At 41.7% G+C, this 22132-nt stretch overlaps 1 protein-coding gene across 6 annotated transcripts in view; it reads right to left on the bottom strand.

Moving 5' to 3' along the window:
* KDR (kinase insert domain receptor) overlaps positions 1–22132 on the bottom strand; it is a 44032-nt gene that overhangs the window by 7604 nt on the left and 14296 nt on the right. For 5 of the 6 annotated variants that reach the window (XM_073237594.1, XM_073237595.1, XM_073237596.1 and 2 more), the window contains exons 10-27: positions 20893–21049; positions 19881–20004; positions 19246–19354; positions 18070–18411; positions 15789–15935; positions 15327–15458; positions 12937–13043; positions 12360–12495; positions 11887–11991; positions 10487–10600; positions 9840–9928; positions 9011–9269; positions 7073–7170; positions 4733–4855; positions 4504–4615; positions 4135–4234; positions 3629–3734; positions 2398–2549 (exon numbers count right to left, since the gene is read on the bottom strand). In XM_073237594.1, the coding sequence (XP_073093695.1) occupies positions 2398–2549; positions 3629–3734; positions 4135–4234; positions 4504–4615; positions 4733–4855; positions 7073–7170; positions 9011–9269; positions 9840–9928; positions 10487–10600; positions 11887–11991; positions 12360–12495; positions 12937–13043; positions 15327–15458; positions 15789–15935; positions 18070–18411; positions 19246–19354; positions 19881–20004; positions 20893–21049 (2512 nt within the window). The remainder of the gene's footprint in view (positions 1–2397; positions 2550–3628; positions 3735–4134; positions 4235–4503; positions 4616–4732; positions 4856–7072; positions 7171–9010; positions 9270–9839; positions 9929–10486; positions 10601–11886; positions 11992–12359; positions 12496–12936; positions 13044–15326; positions 15459–15788; positions 15936–18069; positions 18412–19245; positions 19355–19880; positions 20005–20892; positions 21050–22132) is intronic. The other variant, XM_017666352.3, reaches the window with a different exon arrangement.

Raw genomic sequence — 22132 nt, 5'->3', positions numbered from 1 at the left:
TTCTTGCAGGAAGCATGCAAACTTGGAGCCAGAGCTGATCCACAGGGGAAGTTAGAGACAAAGCTAAGTCTTGACACTAGTGGTCCTTCCCCTACACCTTTCCCACACAGACTTCTCAGCCTCCTTTCTAAATAAATGACAAATATTTTTAAAAATAGTTTAAAGGGGCAACAGACCATGAGGCTGGGTCCCACAGTGATGTCTCTGTCCAGATCTAGTTATAATGCAATGTAATTGGAAATTATAAGCAGGAAGCAAGTGAAAAAGACTCAGCTTTTCTACTTGACTGGAAATGTCAAAGAGGAGAGAATAAGTGTGCTGAGAGGTGCCCCAACTTCACCTCTTTCTCCCCACGGAAGGAGAACCACGAGACAGCATCCAAATAAAGTGTGCCACGTGCAGATGCCTCAATTCTGCCTTTCTTTCAACCCAGATGATTAAAATGTGACCATGGAGTCTTATTTTTGTAAGAGGAAAAAAGGTGGGAGGGGCTGAGAGGGGATGCAGGCAAAAGAGAGCAACTTCCATTTTATTGTTCAAATTATGGCTGGATAAAAGAGAAACTGGACCGCAAAGACCAATTCAAAAAGCACAGACAGAATATAGGAGCCAGGCCTGTGTTCAGAGTGTGGTGTCACATTTGTCCACGCTGCTCGAGGTAAATGTCAGCAGCCCTGATTTAGATCCAGCATTACATTTAGCACTCGCTTCACAAAAATGTGACTTCATTCACGCTCAGCACCAGGTGCAAAGAGCTCAGGCGAGCCAGGCGGCTGCTGGCTTAGGTCCTCCCTCCACCCAGTCACAGAAAATCCCAGGCACATAGTTCATGATCAAATGGCTTTAGGATAAAGGAGGCGGCAATGGTGTTGCAGCAACAATTACCACACCAGGAGGCCAGCTGAACTTGAACGAGGACTGTTTTTAACATGGAAGTGGAAATATAGACTTTCATTTCACTACTTTCTTTCTGAGAGTTCTTCAGAAAGAGGTGTGGGAGAAAATAGCACTGAATTAGATATCAGAGGAACTGAATTTATCCCAGGGATACAATTTTAGACAGCTCACTTCATGGCTATCATTTATTGAGTGGTCTCTAAGGACCACACACTTAGAAATACATTATACCAATATAGTTTGCAAAATAGTCATTATTGAACACCACCAATGTCTTTGCCTGGGTCACGGTAAAAATTTGCCCCAGGTCACATAGCTGCTAAGAGATATACTTGGCAGTCCAACCCAGTTCTATCTAACTCAAAAATCTGGATCTTTAACCACAAATTGTATTCCCCAGGTAATTGCTCTGAGCCTCATGTTCAACATCTACATCAAAAGAGCTAATAGTTTCTGCCTTGCCTAACTCTGAGCGTTGTCAGGTGAGGAAAATCTTAAAATATAGGAAAAGTTCTTTGAGAAGTGCCAAAAGTTCTTGACACAAATGGAATGGGCAGCTCACTTGCTGGCTTCCACCACTCTGAGCTTCCTTCCCTGTCATTGCCATGTTTGGCAGCCCTGTGCAATTCCATGGGGCGAACTGTCCCAGATGCCTTGTCACTTGCCATCTGGCAACCCAGCCAAATACCAGGGGGCCGGGTGCCCCTCCTGCCACCACAGCACACACAGGAGAGCAGGCTGCACCCCAGCTGCAGGGAGGCCAGTCACATGAGGAAAACACCCAAAGGGTTGGGAACAGAAACAAAGCAAAGGGAAGCAGTCCTGGGCTTCATAAAAGGCGATTTTAATATCATATTGTAAAGATCATACCACCTCTTTCCTTATGCACAGGTGCTGGGAGAGAGAGAAGAGAAAGCAGCCTTCAGACGCCTTTACACATCCGGAAATAACTGCAGTGCATGTGTTTTAAATAAGTCCAGAAGTCCCATTATGCAAATAAAATGCTGGAAATCAGACTTGGGAGGCGAGTCTGAAGATGAGCTGCCCAGTCTAATTCAGGACAAATCCCCACGGCATACAGTGTCTTAGCCAGAGAGGCGTTAAGTGTGTTTTCATATATGCATGGAACTCTTCCTTCCTGAATCTTCTCTAAGCCATTTAATTCATATTAATAAAAGAGTACATGGGGATTATTTAAATACAGATGTCTTTGTAAAATTGCTCTCTCTTTCTGGAGATTAACAAACTGTGGCATTCTAGCTATTTGCAGCTGCAGGGCTTAGAATTCAGAAGGAAGAGCTATGACAGCAATGTGGACTACAGATGGGAAGAAACTCACCTACCCAAGCCCTCTCCAAGGAGCACTTGCATTTATATTAGTCTCAGGGCAAAGGTTAAATGTTCAATCGGGATGCAGCAGCTTTATAAAACGTCTTCCTTCCACCCTCCTTCCAAGATGACCTTAAAGCCCCCCGAGGGGATGTTGACCATATACAGTACCTGATTCCTGCTGTGTTGTCATAATGGAATTTGGGGTCGCACACTTCCTCTTCCTCCATACAGGAAACAGGTGAGGTAGGCAGAGAGAGTCCAGAATCCTCTTCCATGCTCAAAGTCTCTGATATCGGAAGAACAATGTAGTCTTTGCCATCCTGAAACAACAAACACAGGGTGCTATTGTTATGGCTTCAGTCCTCCATGAGCCTTTTCATGAAAAACAGAGGCCACACTTGAGAGGCACGTTGCTTTCCTATCTGAATATAGAACTTCAGGACAACATTAAAAATGGTTTGTCAAAAACAAAAGGTCCTTGAAAGGGACAGATATATGGAAGTACATTAAAGGAGTGAACAAAAACCAAGATGGGCAAGTAGACCAGAGCGAGCTGTGGCTGCAGTGAAGACAAAGCAGGCTGTGGTCACAGACGGCGCAGCAGACACGCCAGGCCAAGAAATCACTCCCTCGCAAAGCCCTATTCGCAGCAGCCAGGTCCTTTAAAGGGCATGTCATCCAATTTTAGCCTCTGTATTTCAAGGCAATGGAAAACCTGATGACAGTTTAGAGGAAAACAGTAAATGTGTAGGAAAGGGGTCTTCTGAGAAGAGAGTGCACAATTTAACATTATTTCGTCAAAAGAAAGAAATAGAGAGCAATTTGGTACCTTTAAATGTTGGGAAGGTTTATTGATAAAAACTGATTTGATCCAATTTGTCCCCAGTTATTCAGAGAACAGCAGGAGGAAATTGGCTTCCACTCATGGTAGTAAGAGGTGCAGGGTGGAGATGAAATAACTTTCCAGGGGTAAAGGCTGCAACTCTAAAATCCTCCAGTGGAAGTTATGGGGGCCTGAGACTTTACAGAGGAAAAAGCCATGTATTTTGCAAGATTCAGATGTGTTTTTGCCTGCAGAATGTATTAAAAATTCCTTGAAACTCTGTCCTTTGCTGATCTTCTGTGGATCAGATCATCTGTTTGCATGTTTACTTGATTCCACTTGTGTTGTCTTTATCTGAAGACAGTGGTCTGCTCCCGGCTTATGAAGCAGGACCTCATCTGTCTAAGAGGGTAATTCGACCTTTTAAAAAAGCATTCCTGCTTAGACCTAGAAGAATATGGCTCCTTATTCAGTGGCTCACAGGATAGCATGGAAAGGTCTAGGCAGCAGAGGAGCACGTGGCATCTAAGTACTCTTGGAGTAGAAGTGGAAACTCTTGGAAGGGGGGTTACAAACCTGCTGAGCATTAGCTTGTAACAGATTTCCCAAATGTTCCACCAGCTCGGAAAACGTGGGTCTTTGATTGGGCTCCCCATGCCAGCAGTCGAGCATTGTCTGATACCTAAGTAGTAAAACAGTGATGTCATTAACTGCCACTTTCCTGCTGATCTGATACTGAAAATAAGCCCTTGAATGAGTAAACAATTATAAAGAGTCCACCATACACCAACTTCCTATAGAGGAACACAAAACTGCTCAAGACACAGAGCCCTACACTTGAAGCATCAAGTGTGTGTAGAAAACATTATAAATCAAACCTAATAAACACTAACTGATTGGTAGAGGTAAAGTGCAGTCATTTCAATGAAAGATGACTATTCTTGAGATTATCAAGACAGACCTCAAGAGAAGAGAAGGACACAGTTGGGCCCCAAAGGAGGAATATACAATGGAAAGTCTTCTAGGCAGGGAGAATTTTTGTCAGCAAAGAAAGGAATAGAAGTATACTTTTAAAGTCTTACATTTCTGGGGTAGTATAATCAGGGGCCCTCATTCTAGTTCCTTCTTTCAATCGCCTACAAAATTCCTCATCAATCTTTACTCCAGGATATGGAGAAGCACCTAAAATAAAACAGGAATGGGACATTATTTGATGTGATTTCCTCTTATAGAAAGCCCGGTGCCTGATTCTTGAACATCCTTCATCACCTCTATATTTTTTCTTTTCTTTCTTTCTTTCACTTTTTTTTTAGATTTCACACCTCAAAGCTTCCAAGTTAGTTTTACCCAATAGAGGTAGAACACAGGAGAGGGAAAGGCATCCTGGGGCCACTGCCTTTTATCATTCTACTTGAAGTATAAGGATGGAAGCACAAAGAGAAGTGACTTACCTAAGGAAAATATTTCCCAGAGCAAGACGCCAAAAGACCACACATCACTCTGAATTGTGTACACTCTGTCAAAAATTGTTTCTGGGGCCATCCATTTCAAAGGGAGGCGAGCCTGGGAGAGTAAGGAATCAGAGCCCAACTTAGCAAATATCTGCAGAAAAAACTCCCTATGTTTCTGAACACTGGCGGAAAGTTGAATTCTGCAACTGAGTTCATCTTTGAAACTTACATCTCCTTTTCTGACATAATCTGGGTCTTTATAAATGTCCCGAGCCAAGCCAAAGTCACAGATTTTAACCACGTTCTTCTCCGACAACAGGATATTTCGTGCCGCCAGGTCCCTGTGGATACACTGCAAAAAGAATCGTGTGTGCATTAGGTCTCAGCACAGCTGATCTCTTCTACATCTGTTGCGACCTCATGCTTTAAAAAAAACCCACATCAGAAAACCAACTGATTAACAAGAACTGAGTTAATATCTTCTATCAACATTTCAGGAAAAAAAGTCTGTGAGTTTCACTGAGAAACACATCTGTTTATGCCATAAACAGCCCCAGACTTTGGAGTTAAATAATTAAGTTACACTATAATGATGGAGTCATAAATAGAATTCTCTTGGACACAATTAAGAATGTGCTTCTGCTCACATCAATATATTCCTTTTGTCTGGTACCATATATGGTTAAAACATGTTATTCTAGGGAGGCCCCAGAATGGGATTTATTTTGAATGAATGCAAGGAAATCAGAAACAAGGGGCTCTCAATGGTTTGTGGGTTTCCCCATTCCATATGTAACTGAAGCTGGCCCAGCTCTAATAAACAGTTCCCAGTGGAGCTCATCCTGTTTTCAAAGTATTGGGTTACCATAAAAGTCTATTAAACAATTTAAGCATCTCACTAGTCAAGTTGATTCTCTGGTGCACTAAAAAGGAAAACTGAATTCTCCTTGCTTCCCTTCTGTTTTTTCCTGCTTCTCCATTTCTCCCTTCTTCACATTCCCTAACTTTATCTAACTTCCTATTATAAAGCAGCTTTCACTCCATCTGTTAGACCTGTAAGAGAATAAGAGTCCCAGGAACATTTAGAAATGAATGAAAGTCTTAGATGAGAATTCTTACATCAGTGTAGCTAGGAGTGACCATGACAGCCAGGCATTTACAGACCACCCTGTACCTTGCATCTGGATAGCAACTTTCTCTGAATGAGGCATGTTCAAAAACATACTGTCCAGCATGATTGTGCAAGACAAGAGATTCCAAAAAACAGACAGTCCTCCCTACATTCCCCTCAACCAAAAAGCTTTCTTTTTTAGCCCAATGACCAGGTGGTATTTAAGGAATCAGTTGGCTGATGCACAGGGGAACCCAAAGGTCCCCACCCCATTCCCTTCCCAGTCAAAAGGAACCCTGACTGAATGGCAGGCTCTGGCCTTTAAAAAGAGTAACAATAAAATAAAATCAGAGTCTCCAAGAAAGACAAAAGGCCTTTCTCTTTGGGCAAATTTCCTAAGGCCCCCCACTTTTTTCCCTCCCTCTGGGAGACAGAAGACAAAGCTCCTTGACAGAAGTATCTGAGCCCCTGAGGCTCTGAAAGTGGTGACAAGCTTTAAACATCAGAAAAAGCAAGGAGTTAGGGATTTCCCTCTACTTTAGAAAAACAAAGCAAAAAATACAAAAAATTAGACCCCCAGCAGCTGAGGCAAATGTATTTTATCAACCAACCACTTTTCCTGAAACTTAATTTGACTTTTTCTTGTTTAATGTAAGAGCATCTGTCTTACCCTTTCCAGAGAGGTGACTTCACCAGCCTCGCTCCCTCCATGGTGTTTACAACCTTCGAAATATTTGTAACTTGTCACGTCCCCACCTTAGCCTTTGTTTGGCCTACTTTTCTAATTTTAGCCCTTTTAATCACTCTCATCTGAAGCCTGGCCTTCCTGGTTTCTAATTATACTACTAACAAATACCTTTTTGATGGATGGTGATGAATGTAAAATAAATTAAAAATAACCTCTTAGGCCAAGATATCTGTAAGGCTGTCCCTCACCTCTTCCAGGTCATTGCTCAAATGTCACCTTCTTACAAAGCCTTTCTTGTCCACTTTGTTTAAAATGGACATAGGCAATCACAGAAGCATATGCACACACAGGCATACCACTCCTAGACACTCTATAACTCTCTCCTGCTTGTTTTTCCTCACAGCACTTACTCCAATCTAACCTATTATGTATTTTACTTGTTTATATTGTTTACTGCTTGCTCCACCCACTAGAATGTACATCTCATGAAGGTGGAAATTTGGACCTGTTTGTTCACACCGTATCTTTATGCTTACAAGACTGCCTGCGCTTAGCAGATCCTCAGTATTTATCACTCAAATTAACTTCATGGAGCCCTTATACTCCCTTAATTGGCAGAAATGGGTCCCCCAGTAGAGCTTTTTTAATAGTCCCAGGTGTGTGGTGAATGAATTACAGTCCCAAACAAACAGCCTGTTGCTGGCACTGGGCATCTTATTTCCAAATCTGTGATCTGAAGAGGGGCTTTGTTTCCCCTTGAGCTGTCTTACCTTCCGTGATGCCAAAAACTCCATGCCCTTAGCCACTTGGAAGCTGTAACAGATGAGATGCTCCAGGGTCAGGAAATTCTTGTACACATCTTCAGAGACTGCCAGAAGATGCAGAAGGACACAGATGAGTATTTCCACCAGAAACTATTTGTTTCTAAGTTTGTTGAGTTATCTTCATTTTCAAACTTGGAAGTTAAAATTCAGGAAACAGAAACAGAAAGAAAATGCCTCTATCTTCTACAAATTTGATATAAATTCTGAATCCTGATATTATTAGCCTTTGTCATATCACTTGGTAAAAATATTGGTCTTTCATTTTAAACCAAATTGAACCAGCAAATCGAGGTGACATAATGGTGGTAAAATTGGCCCAGGTAACAGGGTAAAAGAGGACTTTGTCAAATTTGCTGTTTTAAGCTTGTTTTTTTCATGTACCCAGAGGGATAAACAATAGTTTCATATCGAGAAACCTAAAAATAAAACAACATTCAGGGTCATTGAATCTTTTCTCTCCAGGCTTTGTCCTGGGACAAAGATGAAAGGTCAAATTATAATCTATAATGGATAGCTAAAAATACCAGAAATATATTTACTTCTCTCACTTTCAAGCTGAGAAAGTGCTATAAACACACTAAATCTGCCCTGTGAGAATGTTTTTTTCCTTCAGGAATATGAATGAGAGATGACTGGAACATCAAGAGAAGGATGAATTTACGTAAATTGAGGGCATTTACTTCCGTCCAATTGGTACAAATAAACACTAAGACATTAATGGGTGTTTCAACATAATCTCTTAACTTTGCCCAGATAAGATAAGAGATGGCTTTCTTTCCTGTTGACAAATACCAGAGTAAGTGAAAACTCAGTTGTTACAATAACCATGTAAATATTATAAAGGCTTTTCTTGATTTTTTTTTATGTTTAGAGCTAGAGGACTCTCAGTGTACAATTAATGAAACGCTTTCATTTTCCAAAGGAAGAAATATTGGCAAAATTGCAGGCCAATGCCCCTTCTACTCCAATTTACAACCTCAATCCCTCAGGTTTCTAGCTTCCTGGCACCATTTTGTGAGAGAGAAGTATGGGGCAGAGATGGCTCCACTCAGCTTGAGTCCCGTTACAGGAGGGCTAGACAAGCTCTTCACACTCCTCTAGACCAAGCTGCAGCTTCATAAGCTTGCTTGGCCCCTAAGGGGAAGAAGTCAGATTTAAGTTCTACCTCCAGCCTTATGTCAAAGGGTTTCTTCCACTATTTCATGATTGGATTCTTCTAATCTCACATCTCAAGGGGAACTAGATGTTAGGAAGCCCCGTTTCTACATCCATGGAGCTGTCTCTGCTCCTTATGCAGGAAGCAGATACACAGGGTATCCTAGAGCTGGAAGAAGTCGTGGAAGTTAGGCTGGAAACACAGCTCTCCTCACAAAGAGCATGAAAATAGCATTGGAAGCATAACTGGATAAAGAAAAGAATAAGTACTAAGATTCCTCTGAGGAAGACTTGGCAAGCCACTTGGGGTGGTGTAGAAACAACAGGCAGCCCTCACTGCCCTGGAGAACGTTGGGGATGTGAACCGAAGGGCTTCTGCTGTGCTGGTGAAATACACAGCATGGGCTCACTGCTCAGGGCAATGGGGGACTCATCAGCCACCAGAGGGCCTCCCTTGCCCTTCTGGAATATAGCAGTGAGCTTTTTCTGCTAGTAAACGCGGAACCAGTATTTTAAGAGCGTTGATTTGATTTTGCCAATGCTCAGCCTACGTGGGACACCGAGACGTCTCCGGTCAGCCCCGCGCTGCCGCACAGCCCCGCCCACTGCTCGCTCAGGGCTTCCGGGCTTCGCTCTCGGGGAGGCTGAGCGGAGGCTGTCCAGAAATACAGGTCTCTTCCAGGTATGAGCTAGTATTGGTGTTAGTTTTCCCATGACAAATACTAGTACCAATATTAGGTAGTACTTTTCCCATGACGAGATTCCTCATGACACCCGTCACCTTGTCTGCTCCTACAAGGGCGCATTGAGTGTAGAGGAAGCGATGACAGGTACCTTCCTCTTCCTCCACATCACTGAGGGATTTCTCCTCCACAAAGCCGGAGCTGGCTGAGCTCTGGCTACTGGTGATACTGTCTAAGCGGCGTTTAGGATCCATAGTGATTTCCCCAACATATTCTTTCCCTTGACGGAAACGCGCCCCTTTGGTCTAGAAAGAAGCAGATGATCAAACTCCTGAATACAAAAAAGATCTCTGAAATGCAGCAAACTATGGAAACAATTAAAACTATTAAAAGCAGACAAGAAGGACATCCTTTCAGGAATACGGAACCTCTGAGCTGAAGTTTGGGGTAAGTGTTCCTCTCAATATATCTTCTTCCATAAGGCCTAGCTGTTCTTTAGCTTAAAGAGATAAATGCCTTGTTTCGAGTCTCAGACACACTTCCAACATTAGCATGCTTTTTACAGAGGGACTGAACTCCATAGGGCCAAATATGCCTAGGGGAGAGAGAAAAACCCCAAGCTGTCCTTCCCTTTCCTTAACAACATCCACCTTCTCCCCTCCTCAGGCACCATATTTAATGGGTCAGCAAATTAAAGTCACAAAATATGAGGAGCATATGTCCCCCAGGAGGTAGAAGTAGAAGTTACAACAGCTAAGAGATAATATGAAAAGATTCCTCAAGTTCTACACAGAATTCTCATGAAAGGCTAACCTGAATTCAGAGTATTCCTCCATTTCACAGTGTGTCCAGAGTTGAGTAAGGAAATGACATACCTTGTAGGGGACAAATTCACTTCTCTTGCTCCTTAAGTAAGTTGACAGGTTTCCAAACTTGCAAAATTCCACAATCACCATGAGCGGCCCTGCAGACAGAACAGCACATCAAGAAAGGAAAATGTATTTTCACTCGCATTTCTCACCAAGTGTTTAATATATTGATGAATCGAAAATATCATGGAAGAGGCTACAACCTTTCATTGGGGACCAGATCATAGAAATCAGGTTACAATCCCCTTCTATTGTAGCTTTTCTTTTTCCAAAAGGCAGTTCCATACAACCAAAATTCTGGAAGAAAATCCACCCCTTGCTTTTCAGCACAATCACCTAAGATGACTCCACTGCAGGGGGTTTACTCTTCAGGTCTTTTGCTTTCAAATTTTTGGGAAGTTTACTTTTCTCATCTGAACAGCCATTACACAAGTAGGAAACTAAAGTAGTTGGCATTTTTTTAATTCACAGGAAGTTCTAAGATAATATATAGTGCCCATTAAACCTGTATGAAATATATTTATATCTAGGAATATGGCCAAGTACCCTAAGTTAAGGAAATCCAGGCCATGAGAGATGAGTAGTTTCCCTCAAATACCAGCAAAGAAGTATATGCCAAAAACAAGCAACCAGGACCACCCACAGACACTCACCTCCTGGCTTGGTACAAGCACCTAGAAGATTGACCACATTGAGGTGGTGGCCAATATGAATGAGGATCTTGAGTTCAGACATAAGGGCTCGGTGTTCACTGTGTGTTGCTCCTTCTACAAATACAGGGCAAAGAGGGAAATCGTAAGTGTGGACATTACCCTAGGAGGCCTGGTGCCCCATTGAATGCATCTGTGTAATTTACCCTCCCGGGATAATAGAACTCTAACCCAATTTACAGGCTAGATGCCTCAAAAGTCAAGTGTAAATTATATTTTCTAATTCTAAATCAAATTCTTACTTTAAGCACACCCACACCGTTTGATGTTTAAAGGAATCCATTGTAAAGTCTTCTGCAAAGTGAAGAATACATCTGCAAATGGAATCATGCCCAGAATTTCTTCTTTTACAAAATTGGATTTTCATATATCAGGTTTACTGTGCTTTTTAGGGTCTGATTATTTCAGTGCTGCCTTGTAAGGAAGCAACACCATGTATTAAATATCCTCATATGTTAGAGGCTATGCTGGACTCCCCGCCAGTCTGTGCCAATCAGGAAACTTAACAAGGGCTAGCTGGCAAGGCCAGTTGGCACATGAGGCTGATGAGGCTAAGACTGTGAGTTTGATCCTGTACAGACCAGTACACTTCCCTCAAATTAAAAAACATAGTCCGCACCTCAGGCATGATGAGCCGCCTCAAAACTACATACCCGTTGGCCATGAGGGAGAACAGGAGAAAGGAGTGAGATGGCTTTGAAATGTACAAGACCTATTTGTTCAACAGTCATTTGCATTGTCTCCATCAATGAAAGATGTCACAACTGGAGCAAAACACTTTATATACATCACCTCCCCAAATTAAAATGACAAAACCATAATTCCAATGCTATTAAGACTAACAATTGTTTACAAAATCTTTTAATTTTTAAAATATCACCCATAATCTTTTTTCCTAGCACTACCATTCTCATTTTGCATATTAGCTTGTATACATGAAAATCTTTTACATATTCCAATTCTAGAGAATGCTATTTTTGCACTCTTTTTAGTTACTGTATCAGATTTCTTTCCATGTTTCTAGATAGTCTACAATTATCTTATTAATGTACCATAATATATTAAGAAACAATTTGATATAACCAAGGTATTTTTTTCCCATAGCCAGGCCACTAAGTACAGTTGTGCAAGCTGTGCACTGAACAAGGGCTCCCAGGCCATGCACCCTGGCATGAGGCTATAAAAGGGGAAATTTTTTGCACTTTGCACAAAGGCATCATATAAGCTGGCTGCATGCTTGCTGAGTGGGCTCACCTAACCACAGAGCTGCTGATAGCTTTTATCATGTTTAAAGACCAGAGGAAACAGATACAGGCTATGTCACCAAATAATTTTGCTTTTACCTTTCAACATTTTGACAGCCACTGTCTTGCAAGTTGCTGTCTTGTCAATTCCAAAGGCATCTGCTTCAATCACTTGGCCAAACGCACCACGGCCAAGAGGCTTACCTACAGTCAACAATGACAGAAAAAAAAAAAAAACTTGGACTATCACACCACGAAAGTGAGACGCAGAGATTCTGACTTAATGGGGTAACCATACATCCCAACTTAACATGGACAGCCCAGCTTATTGCCTTGTCCTGGTTTAATTATTAAAGACCTCCCCTTTCACTCTCCAAATGTCCTGCTTTGGATGATTATACAGGACCCTACTTCTAAGTGACTAAAAGGATGACTATTCAAATTTGATAGATGCAGTGAATATTTCTGAACCAGAATCCAACATCTGAACAGGCTAGATTTGTCATCATCCTAAAGGAGGAAGGGATGGCCTGGTAAACCCAGTATCAAATTAGTATTACTTAAAAACATACCTAGTTTCAGCCGGTCTCTGGGGAATTCCCATTTGCTGGCATCATAAGGGAGGCGTTCACAGCGTTCATCTAAGGGGAGTTCATCTGGATCCATGACGATGGACAAGTAGCCTGTCTTCAGTTCCCCTCCATTGGCCTGGAAAGCATTGCTCCTTCCAGTTACATATGCCCTGTCATTTGGCTGTTGTTTTGTGTGCTTGTTACTGTTGATAGAAGCCCGAGCCCCCCACTCCCTGATTCCTGCTGTCTCATTTTCAAATAAAACTCATGGAGTTTAAGAATAGTCCTATTATAATCCTGCATCCAGTGTCCCCTCAACTCCCAAATGAGCTCAGAATTAGGTTCTTAAATCTTAATTACACTAGACAGTCCAAGCCCTTTTCTCCTCAAGTGGCTTCATTCAATTAAAACCCAGTGGTCCAGCCAAAGAAAGTGGGAAAGAATGTTATTGTATTAAAATAAAACTGTGCCCATTGATCCAATAACAATGGGAAAAAACAACTCAAAGAGCCCCAGTCAACTTTCGTTAATCACGAAAACCAATGTGCATGGTATAGAAGGGAAATTATTTTGTTACCCGCTTAACGGTCCGTAGAACAATGACAAGAAGTAACCAGAAGAACATGGCAATCACTGCAGTGCCTACTAGAATAATCACTTCCAAGTTCGTCTTTTCCTGGGCACCTGGAAGGACACAATGGAATGAGCCTCAACAGTTGGAAACTCATACCTTTTCATATAAAATGACAAAGTTCAACACTAAAGCAAGACCTCAAGCTTACCAAGTTGGGGAATTCCTGGACAACAATTACAAGCCTCTAACTTAGAGAGAGTCTATAACACTCTTAAAGGATAATTTAAAGTTTGCAAAGCAGTGCCCATGAAAACTTCCAATAAAAAATTCTAAAGTTAAGGATAGAAATTAAGGATATTAAGCATAAGAATATTAATGTCTTCAAAGACAGGCATAGGAAGTGTTTGGAAGAAGAGCAGTTTTTGATGGAAAGAAAGCAGATCATATTCTATAAAGAAGAAGTGTTTCTATTTGGGAAAATAAGCATGTGTTTTTATGCTGTTATGTTTTTATCTGTATGGAGTTTTTATTTAAGGAAACAAGTAGGGAAATACAGGTAGTGTTCTGGCTAGAGAGCCCATTACTACCAGGTGCCCATTACTTTAAATATGTCATGTCACGTAATATCTCAACAGCTCTCGGTTTTCCCATGGTGAAACAAGTTCAGAGAGGTTAAATGACTTCACTCAGAGCGCACAGCAAATTGGTGGAATGGTCAAGAGTTAAATAAGGTCTGTCCTACACCTACCCTGTCCTTGGGTGGCAGGAGCCTGAGTGAAGAGCAGATATGAATACATCCCTCACAGCCTGAAAATATGAGTTGAAAACCAGTCATGAAAGGAAAAAGTAAAGAAAAAACTAGAGGTCGGTAAGGAAAGCTGCAGACGCTCGGGGCTCTGGAGGACAGCTCAGAGTAGGAGAAGTGAAATGCCAGAGGAGGCTTTCAACTAAGTGATTAACAAAGAGGTGATAAGGAAGCAATTATCACTCAGGGTCTATCGCCTTTGGATGAGTGCAGTGTGAGGCGTACTAGGCCAGAGCAGGGAGAGCAGCCCCTGGCAACCCCAAGGAGGCGGAGAGACAAGTAATCAGCCAGCCAGGAGTTAACAGCTGAGAGACCAAGTAAACTTGGAAGTAGATTTTGTGTCTCTGGTTGTCCTCCTGCAGTAATTTTCTGTCTATACATAGAAATTGACAAGTCCTTTTATACATAGTAGAAAGTTCAAATATACATTGTCTACATAAGTTTGTTTGTGTATTAATATTCTTATATTAACATTTGGGAACCTAAGAGGAGAATTAAACCCTACCTCTCTCTTTATTCATGTTCTCTTTGGGTGAAAAGTAAATAGACTCTCTGTGCCAATGTTACCTAGTTGGGCACCAGCAACCAGCCGCTGACAGTTAACAGGCATGAGGCAGAGCAGGGCGAGAGCTAGAAGGCATTCCTAGCACCTGCCCTGAAACCTGAACACTTTGGAGGTGACAAAACCGCCAAATCACTTGATCACCTCAAGTTGTTACTTACTTCACACACTCAAAACCTTTATTGGCAAGTGCAGTTTATGACATGGTAATAAGCCAGCCAACAGATTTGAAAACTAGTCAAGGCATCGAGATGCAACGTAGATTTGACAGATTAAAGGGACTAAAATCTAGTCTTTGAGAGACAAGTTAGAATGCGATCTTAGAAACCCATCACTTTGTCACCATCCCTCTCCCTTCCTCTTGCATAACCACTCCTTCACCCACTGCTGCAGTTCCACTGTTGCCCTGAGGGGGTATCAGGATAAAAGAAAGACAGGAATACAGTGCTGAAGAGAAAACTCTCTGTCACAAATTACCTTTCCCATCTGAGAAAATGCCAGACTTCACATCACTCCTGCATACACATACAAGTTGCCTTTCACAGTTACTCGACAACCCCAAATTTTCCATGACAGAACGCAATGGTCCGTTGTTCACAAATGAATTTTAAATATTGTTAGCCTAACAAAAACTATCTAGATAGTATTGATTTTCATGACTAGGCAGTAATTCCAATATTTTTCCAAATAAATACAGAGGTATCATTTCCAAAACAAACTAATTGAGCCATTCACATGAAGAATCAGGGGGAGGATATTCTGCCTGCCTGGTTAAGAATTTTCCACAATTAAAAATACAAGGATAGGAAATGTGATGCAAGCAGAATTAAAAATTAAAATAACATTAATTATATATTCTGATTAAAATGATAAATTCTTATTGTAGAAAATGTATGAAGTACCAAGAATACTAAAAAATCACCTGTGATCCTCCCACCCAAATGTCCCAGTATGTATATATATATATATATAAGATACAAGCTAATTTTTAAAATCCACCTGATGTGTCTATGAATTCCCACTGACCTTCTACTATGAAAAATGCCTCCACTTTTGCACATCCAAGAACACTGCATGCCTGGCAGGTATAGAGGCCCTCATCCTCCTTCCTCACCCTGCGGATAGTCAAGTTTCGGTTCCCATCTTTCAGTACGATGCCTAAAACAGGAAGAAAATTATATTTTTATTTATGATGTGGGCTGGTGGAGTCTTCCAGGAAGAATTTTAAAATATAAATGTTGCCCTCTTCTTAGACCACTATCTAATTCCAAAGAGTCCCAGAAGGTCAGCTGTTGGCTCAGCACCCCTGCTTCCATGAAAATTCAACAAGGCTCTGAATCCTCTGATTCTCAGGCTATGAAATGAGCCAGACCACGGACACTCACAGTGTTTTTTGTCAGTGTACAACAGATCAAGAAGTAATGTGGGTTTTAGATAATATCTCTGGGAAACCACTGCAACCAAAGAAGAAAGACATATTCTACTCACCTGAGTCTTCCACAAGTGTCTCATTATCCTTAAACCATGAAATCTGTGGAGGGGGATTCCCAGAGGCTGTGCATGAAACTTCAATGGTTTCACCAATACTTGTTGTCTGATTCTCCAGGTTTCCTGTGATCATGGGTGCCATGCGCTCTGCACACACAGAAAAAAAAAACATGTAACATTTAGTTACAAGTTTTGAAATTATTTTGCATTAGCAAACTATTCAACAGTTTAAACTTAGTAAACAGTAAACTTGATTTACTAAATACATAGCGACTTGTTGCTTAGAAAATACACAGAGGTTGATAACAATACCATTGGTCACTGAGTAAAGTAAAATGAAACAAATTAAGTCAGCACAGTTCAGACAGATCACTGCATCTCTGGGAACATTCATATAGTGATTCTAGCTAGTAACCACATCCAAAAAAATAAATGTTGTCTTTTATGGGGTTTTCCTATCATCAAACATAGCATCTCCAGGGGGATCTTTCCCTCCCATGAAAGTTTAGCCAGTGACATCCTAGAATTCTGCCTTGTTTCTCTTGGAAAGTGCAAAATTTCAGTGTAATTCAACAAAGAATGCCTTACATATACTTGGCACTTTTTACAAAACTCATTTATTCTATTTCTGTTGCTATCAGTCCTATGATGGGCAGTATGGGAATATCAGCCTTATTTTACAGATTAAATAACTGCAGTCCAGGGAGGAGGGTTAATCAACTTGTCCAAGTCCCTATAACTAAGTTAAACCAATAATAGAATCTGGTGAGCCTAAAAGACTAGTTCAACACTACTTCCACCCAAACACAAACAAAAATCCCCTAAGGAAAGTCAAATCTTTAAAGAAAATGAAGCCTATGGATATCTGTTTAAATTTTCAGCAAAACATTAGATTTACCCTTTTCCTGTAAATCATCAAAGTGCTTTTGAAATATCCTGTCCAAACCAACTGAACATCAAAAGGAATCTTGCTAAAAGAATCCACTTCAACATTCAGCAAAATGAGATTACCTCAACAGTGAATGGAATTGGGGGTTAAGCAAATGTCCTAGACTCCAGTTTATTTCTAAGAATAAATTTTGGCAAACAATTTAGGGGTCCTTAGGGAAGCAAACCAGCTCAGTGTGAGCACATATTTCCTGGGCACAGCCTCCTTCACATCTCTTAATGAATTCTTCCACTAGCTTGAAACCAGACCAGTCACCGAGGTGAACAGAAAAAACACAGTCACATTTGTGGTGTGATTGGAAGGGGCCTGGGGATGACTTCACCCAAAAATATCTCTTCTTTTGACACCTGAGTCTTAACACTAGCAAACCTTATCCTCATGTCTATCTGAAGTTACTGCTTAAAATATGCCAGGGCCTCTGAAGAAGATGATATCCCTCTAAAACTCTGGTACAGATTAGATTACCTGTGCAATCCCCCTTCTTAACAGTCAACATCAGAGCACACGTGCACCCTAGAAACTAGAAAGGGACACTAAGGGGAGGAGAAATTGGAGGGAAATGGCACTAAGAACAACTCCCCAAATTTGCCTGATTTCCCCAGAGACAGGCATGGCTTCTGTCAAGGCAGCTTGTATGCAAGGCACAAGGTTATATGAGGCATAGACAGTGGCTCCACAGGCAGTTTGCAAAGCTTTCTGCTCACTGAAATTATCATCCCGTTGATCTTTATGCAGGACCATGTGGGATGAGGCAGAGGTACGGGCATTGTGCACCCCTCCCATGGGCACTCCTGCATCAACCCTATCATCAACTCTGCCTGCAGGAGATACCTTTTTGAGCACCTAGTGTGTGCCACTATGTTCTATGGTTGAACCTACAGCAGAAGAAAAAGAACACAACCCCTTGTCTTTTTGGACACAGAGCTCACTGTGCTATGACTGCCTCCCAGGTGCCTGTTTTCTCATCCTGTCCATCCAGTCACCACTATGAACTTCTGGAATCTTCCTAGGTTGCAGTAGGCATTCCATGAATACATGTCTACTAAAATAAATGAATGTCCAAGAATAAAGCAAGCCTTTTCCTGGCTTAAGCTAATTTCTTACAGATTCTATTGAGTTATCATACCAGCAGGGTTGGAAAGATTCTCTCTTTTTATTATATCACTTCATCATTATTAGTTTCCTTCTGCCTCAAAGACTTTCAGTGATTAAGATACATATACACCAGTCTACTTCTTAAGCTCCTGGATGACAGAAAGCTTTACACACACCTGAATGCCCTACATTTAAGGCATTCCAACTGCCTCTGATGACCCCGAGCTGCCTGCCTACCTAGGACTGTGAGCTGCCTGACCACACAGTGTCTTCTCTTGGTCTTCCTGTCCTGAGCAAGGCAGACATAGTCTCCCTGGTCCTGCAAGGAAGCGTTCTGGAGCTCCATGATCAAAATGTCATTTGTGCTATTAGAGAACATAGTGGCATTCATTTTCTGAAGAGCATCCAAGTTCCTGCAAACAGGCGTGGGCAACTCTCCCACGTGGGTCGGCATAGCCTGTGGGCCAAGTTTGTACCACGTGAGGTTCTCAAACGTAGTTCTGTCTGCAGTGCACCACAAAGACACGCTCTCCTGCTCAGTTGGCTGGGTGCCAGGTTGCAAAGTGATTTCAGGACCCCCTGAAATATAAAAGCCATGGTTACAAGATGGTGATTTAACTTCGGCAGCTATTGTCCTCCTGTTGCCATCAGATTGTTACAAGACATCAGGAAAAGGAAAGCTTTAGCAATCCCAGGCCATCTAATAAAAGGAGAAAACCAAACTGGACAATTCAGGTCTGAAAACATATTATTTTACCAAAATATATTATTTGGAAATGTAAATGAGTTCCTCATACATTTATCAAATCTCCACATTGCACTAAACACAGTTTTTGAGATAAAGTCCAGAAAATATTGAAAGCAGATAATTATAACATGGGATTTTAAAGATTAGATCCTCATTAGCACATGACACTCAGTGATACTAAAGCATATTTATTACAAAGAATTATCCCAGACTAAAATATTTTATCTACTCTAGTCAGCTGAAGCTTATCCTTAAAACTCAGATGAACAGGCAAAATCAGCAGCATTGGGAGGCCACTGCTCCTATGCCATTGCAATTGCCCCCAGAAAACCCAACCTCATCAACTATTCGGCAGCAAGACCACTGATACTGACTGAACCCTCATAAGCACTATACTACACTCAGATGACAAACACATGCATATGATGCACAGCTTGCAGTTGAAAAGCATGTGTGAAATCATTCGCCCTCCTGTGAAGTCAGATGGATTCACTTCACATGTGCCCAGGAGCTATCTGAGAAGTTTTAATTTATAAACAAAAGTATCAATTACCAGGCTGAGCCCTCATCCTAAACGTCATGCCACTCACAGGAACGGCAAGGACCACAGAGTATCAGACCACCTGGCAAGAGATCCAGCCCACCCCTCGGAGAGCAGCACTTACTGGTCACATGGAAGGAGATAACCCTCTCTCCTCTCCCAGCTTTGTTCACTGCTTCACATTTGTACAAAGCAGACACATTTGCCGCTTGGATAACAAGGGTGCTTACAGTCTGTGAAAAAAACACATCCCAGGCCATAAACAATGGAGGCTGTGTTTATGTGCATGCACTCAGACTAAAATTCAGCTGTGCCCCCAACTGCTACAACTTGCCTAGTCCATTCATATTATTATTGCACTGACCACTCTCCAATTCATGAAATTGTAATTATGATGGCGTAGCTCACATGTTACATAAAATGAGCTTTGGAAGCCATAAAATTAATAATGTCCCTTAGTATAACATTATATACATTTCCTCAATATTGTATTTGTAAAATCAGAATCACCTTATAACAAATACATAGATGAAATGTGTTTTACCTTTCTCTGCTAAGCTATTAATAGATCAGTGGTGCTTCTAAAAGTCAATGGTGTTTTCAAAGTGACTTAACATGCTAGTATTTATCATTCAACGTATTTCATTGTCAATCTCCAATATTCCTCACATATTACTGTACCATGCTCCCACTCCATCTTTCCATCCTTCCACAAGAGACAGACAACACAGTTTTCAAATTAAAGAACTTCAGACTCACTTTGTTTTTTCCCTCAATTAAGGCAAATTGATTTTTGTTGACCTCAATTTTATTTCCGCCCTGAAAGTCTTCCACATTTCTCCATTCTTTGCAAGTATATGGGTTTGTCGTCAAGACAGTTTGGCTATAAGAAAGAGGTAACAGGTCATATTATTATTTAATTTTTCTTTAATTCAAACCAGTTGCAAGGAAAGGAGTCAGACAGGTTATTATGTTCTTAGAAATAACTTTGAGTGCACCCTATCACATTACAACCTTTGGCACCAATTAAAAATAGGCCTCAGCAATGAAGGAAAAGGTTCTAGGTAGATTCATTCAGGATACAGGAGGGAAGCAGCTATTCTGGGAACAAACCTCCATTCATAAATCGGATCGACAAGACAATTCAAGTTAATTTAGTTCAAAGGAAGGTAAGGAAACTAAGAAGCTATTGGGCTTCTTAAAGTAATCTCCCTGGGACTGTGGCCTTTGCATAGGAAATGGTCAGCATCTGAGGAAGAAACTAGCAGAGGCCATCTCAAAAACAACAACAGGAAGGGAACTGCCTAGGGTGGTGGGGGGCGGCTTGTTGTTGTTTTTCCTAAGGATGTCTGGGCTTGTGTTAGAACCCGATAAGCTAGGTCTGAGACTCCCAGGGCTGTGGCTAGGTCTGCGGGTCCCTGGCATCCATCAGCACTTCCTCTGTGATGGACCTTCTCCCAGATAAGAAGGAGAGGTGGGATCCACCAGTTGACTGGCGTATGGAGAAAAACCAAAGATGGGCAATTAGCAAAGTGGGCAAAGGTCTTGCCTTGGGAGAGGTGTCCATCAGGGCTCACCTGAGAAGAGAGAGCTAGCTAATCTCAAAGCGGGTGGCCCCGAGGAAGGCATGTTCTAAAACGCAGGACACAAGAGAATGACAGAGAGACAGTAAGGGAGCACGTGCGGGGAACTGCCTTAGGAACAGCCTCCCGGTTTGGAAGGGAGCCCTATCAGAGGCTGGCCAAAAGGAAAGCAAACCGGCGACGCTCACGCGGGCCTGAAGGCGCACTCCTCCTCGCGCTGCCAGTACCAGCCCACGTGCTGCGGCGGCGGCACTGCGTACACGGTGCAGGTCAGCGTCTGTGAGGAGCCATACTGGTACGAATCCGCGGCGGGGACCAGGGACGTCTCACCGATCTGCGGTGGGACTGGAGGTGGGGAAGACGACTGGTGAATATTAGCTTAGAGAAAAGGAAGGTAGAACTTTCCGGCTACTACAGCCTACGTTATTCCAAGCATATGATTTTGCCCTCATTTGCTTTTTCAAAGAACATCTTGACTTGGAAACAGGAGACGTGACTTCTAGCAATACCCATCGTCAAAGTAATAAGCTAATACACTGAGTGATTTGTGCAAGTCTTGCCACCGAGCCTAAGTTTTTCTCATCTGCATTATAGGAAGAGCTCTCCCTGTTCTTCAGTCTCTCAAGATCAGGACAAGAAAGAAAGAAAAAGTTGTAAATAACACACTAAATACATTTACTATGTCCAAGCATTGTCCCAAGTGCTTTACATGGATTGATCCATTTAATCCTCACAACCACTATTATTGTTCTCCATTTTACCCACGAGAGAAAGGAAACATAGAAAGTTAAATGACTTGACCAGGGTCTCTCACCTTTCTTCCTCCATCTCCCTCCTTTTCTTTCCTCCTTTTCTTCCTCCTACTCTCCCTTTTCACTTTTTTTTTTTTCTGGGCTCCAAAGTCATTAATGTGAAACTAGTTTCTTGACACTGTCAACCTAAAGCCCCAAGTTACACTTTCAAAATTTGACTTCTTTTTCATGTTTATTTTATATGACACTGTAATAAATGCTTGGGTGAATCAAGTGTTTAGTGATTTCATGAATTAATGGAATGGGTCCATCTGTACATCTTTCTTGTTCACTTCCTTCTCCTTATTCTGCTTATCAGCTATCCAGTTTCCCTCCATTTCCCAGCCCCCTGTTCCAGAGTGGCTTCTAAGTGACATTTCTGGAACCTGTTATCTTTACTCCCTGAAGCTGATGTCTCAGCAAAGAAATGAAGCTGAGCTCAGCAGACATAGAGTGGTGGCAGGATATATGGGGGAGCACCTTAATGGCACACAAGAAAATCCTTCAATTTGAAATATGCCATGCCAGCAGGGAGAACAAAGAATTACAACAGAGAAGCATTTCCCAGTGTTTGGAGTAAGATATTAATGGGTTTATTTGGTGGGGGTGGGGGGAGGGTTGGCAATGCTCTGCTCCA

Source organism: Manis javanica, chromosome 5 (assembly GCF_040802235.1).
Source record: "Manis javanica isolate MJ-LG chromosome 5, MJ_LKY, whole genome shotgun sequence".
Taxonomy (NCBI): Eukaryota; Metazoa; Chordata; class Mammalia; order Pholidota; family Manidae; genus Manis; species Manis javanica.
Note: the sequence above shows the minus strand (reverse complement) of the source record. Positions and strands in the feature narration are given on the sequence as shown.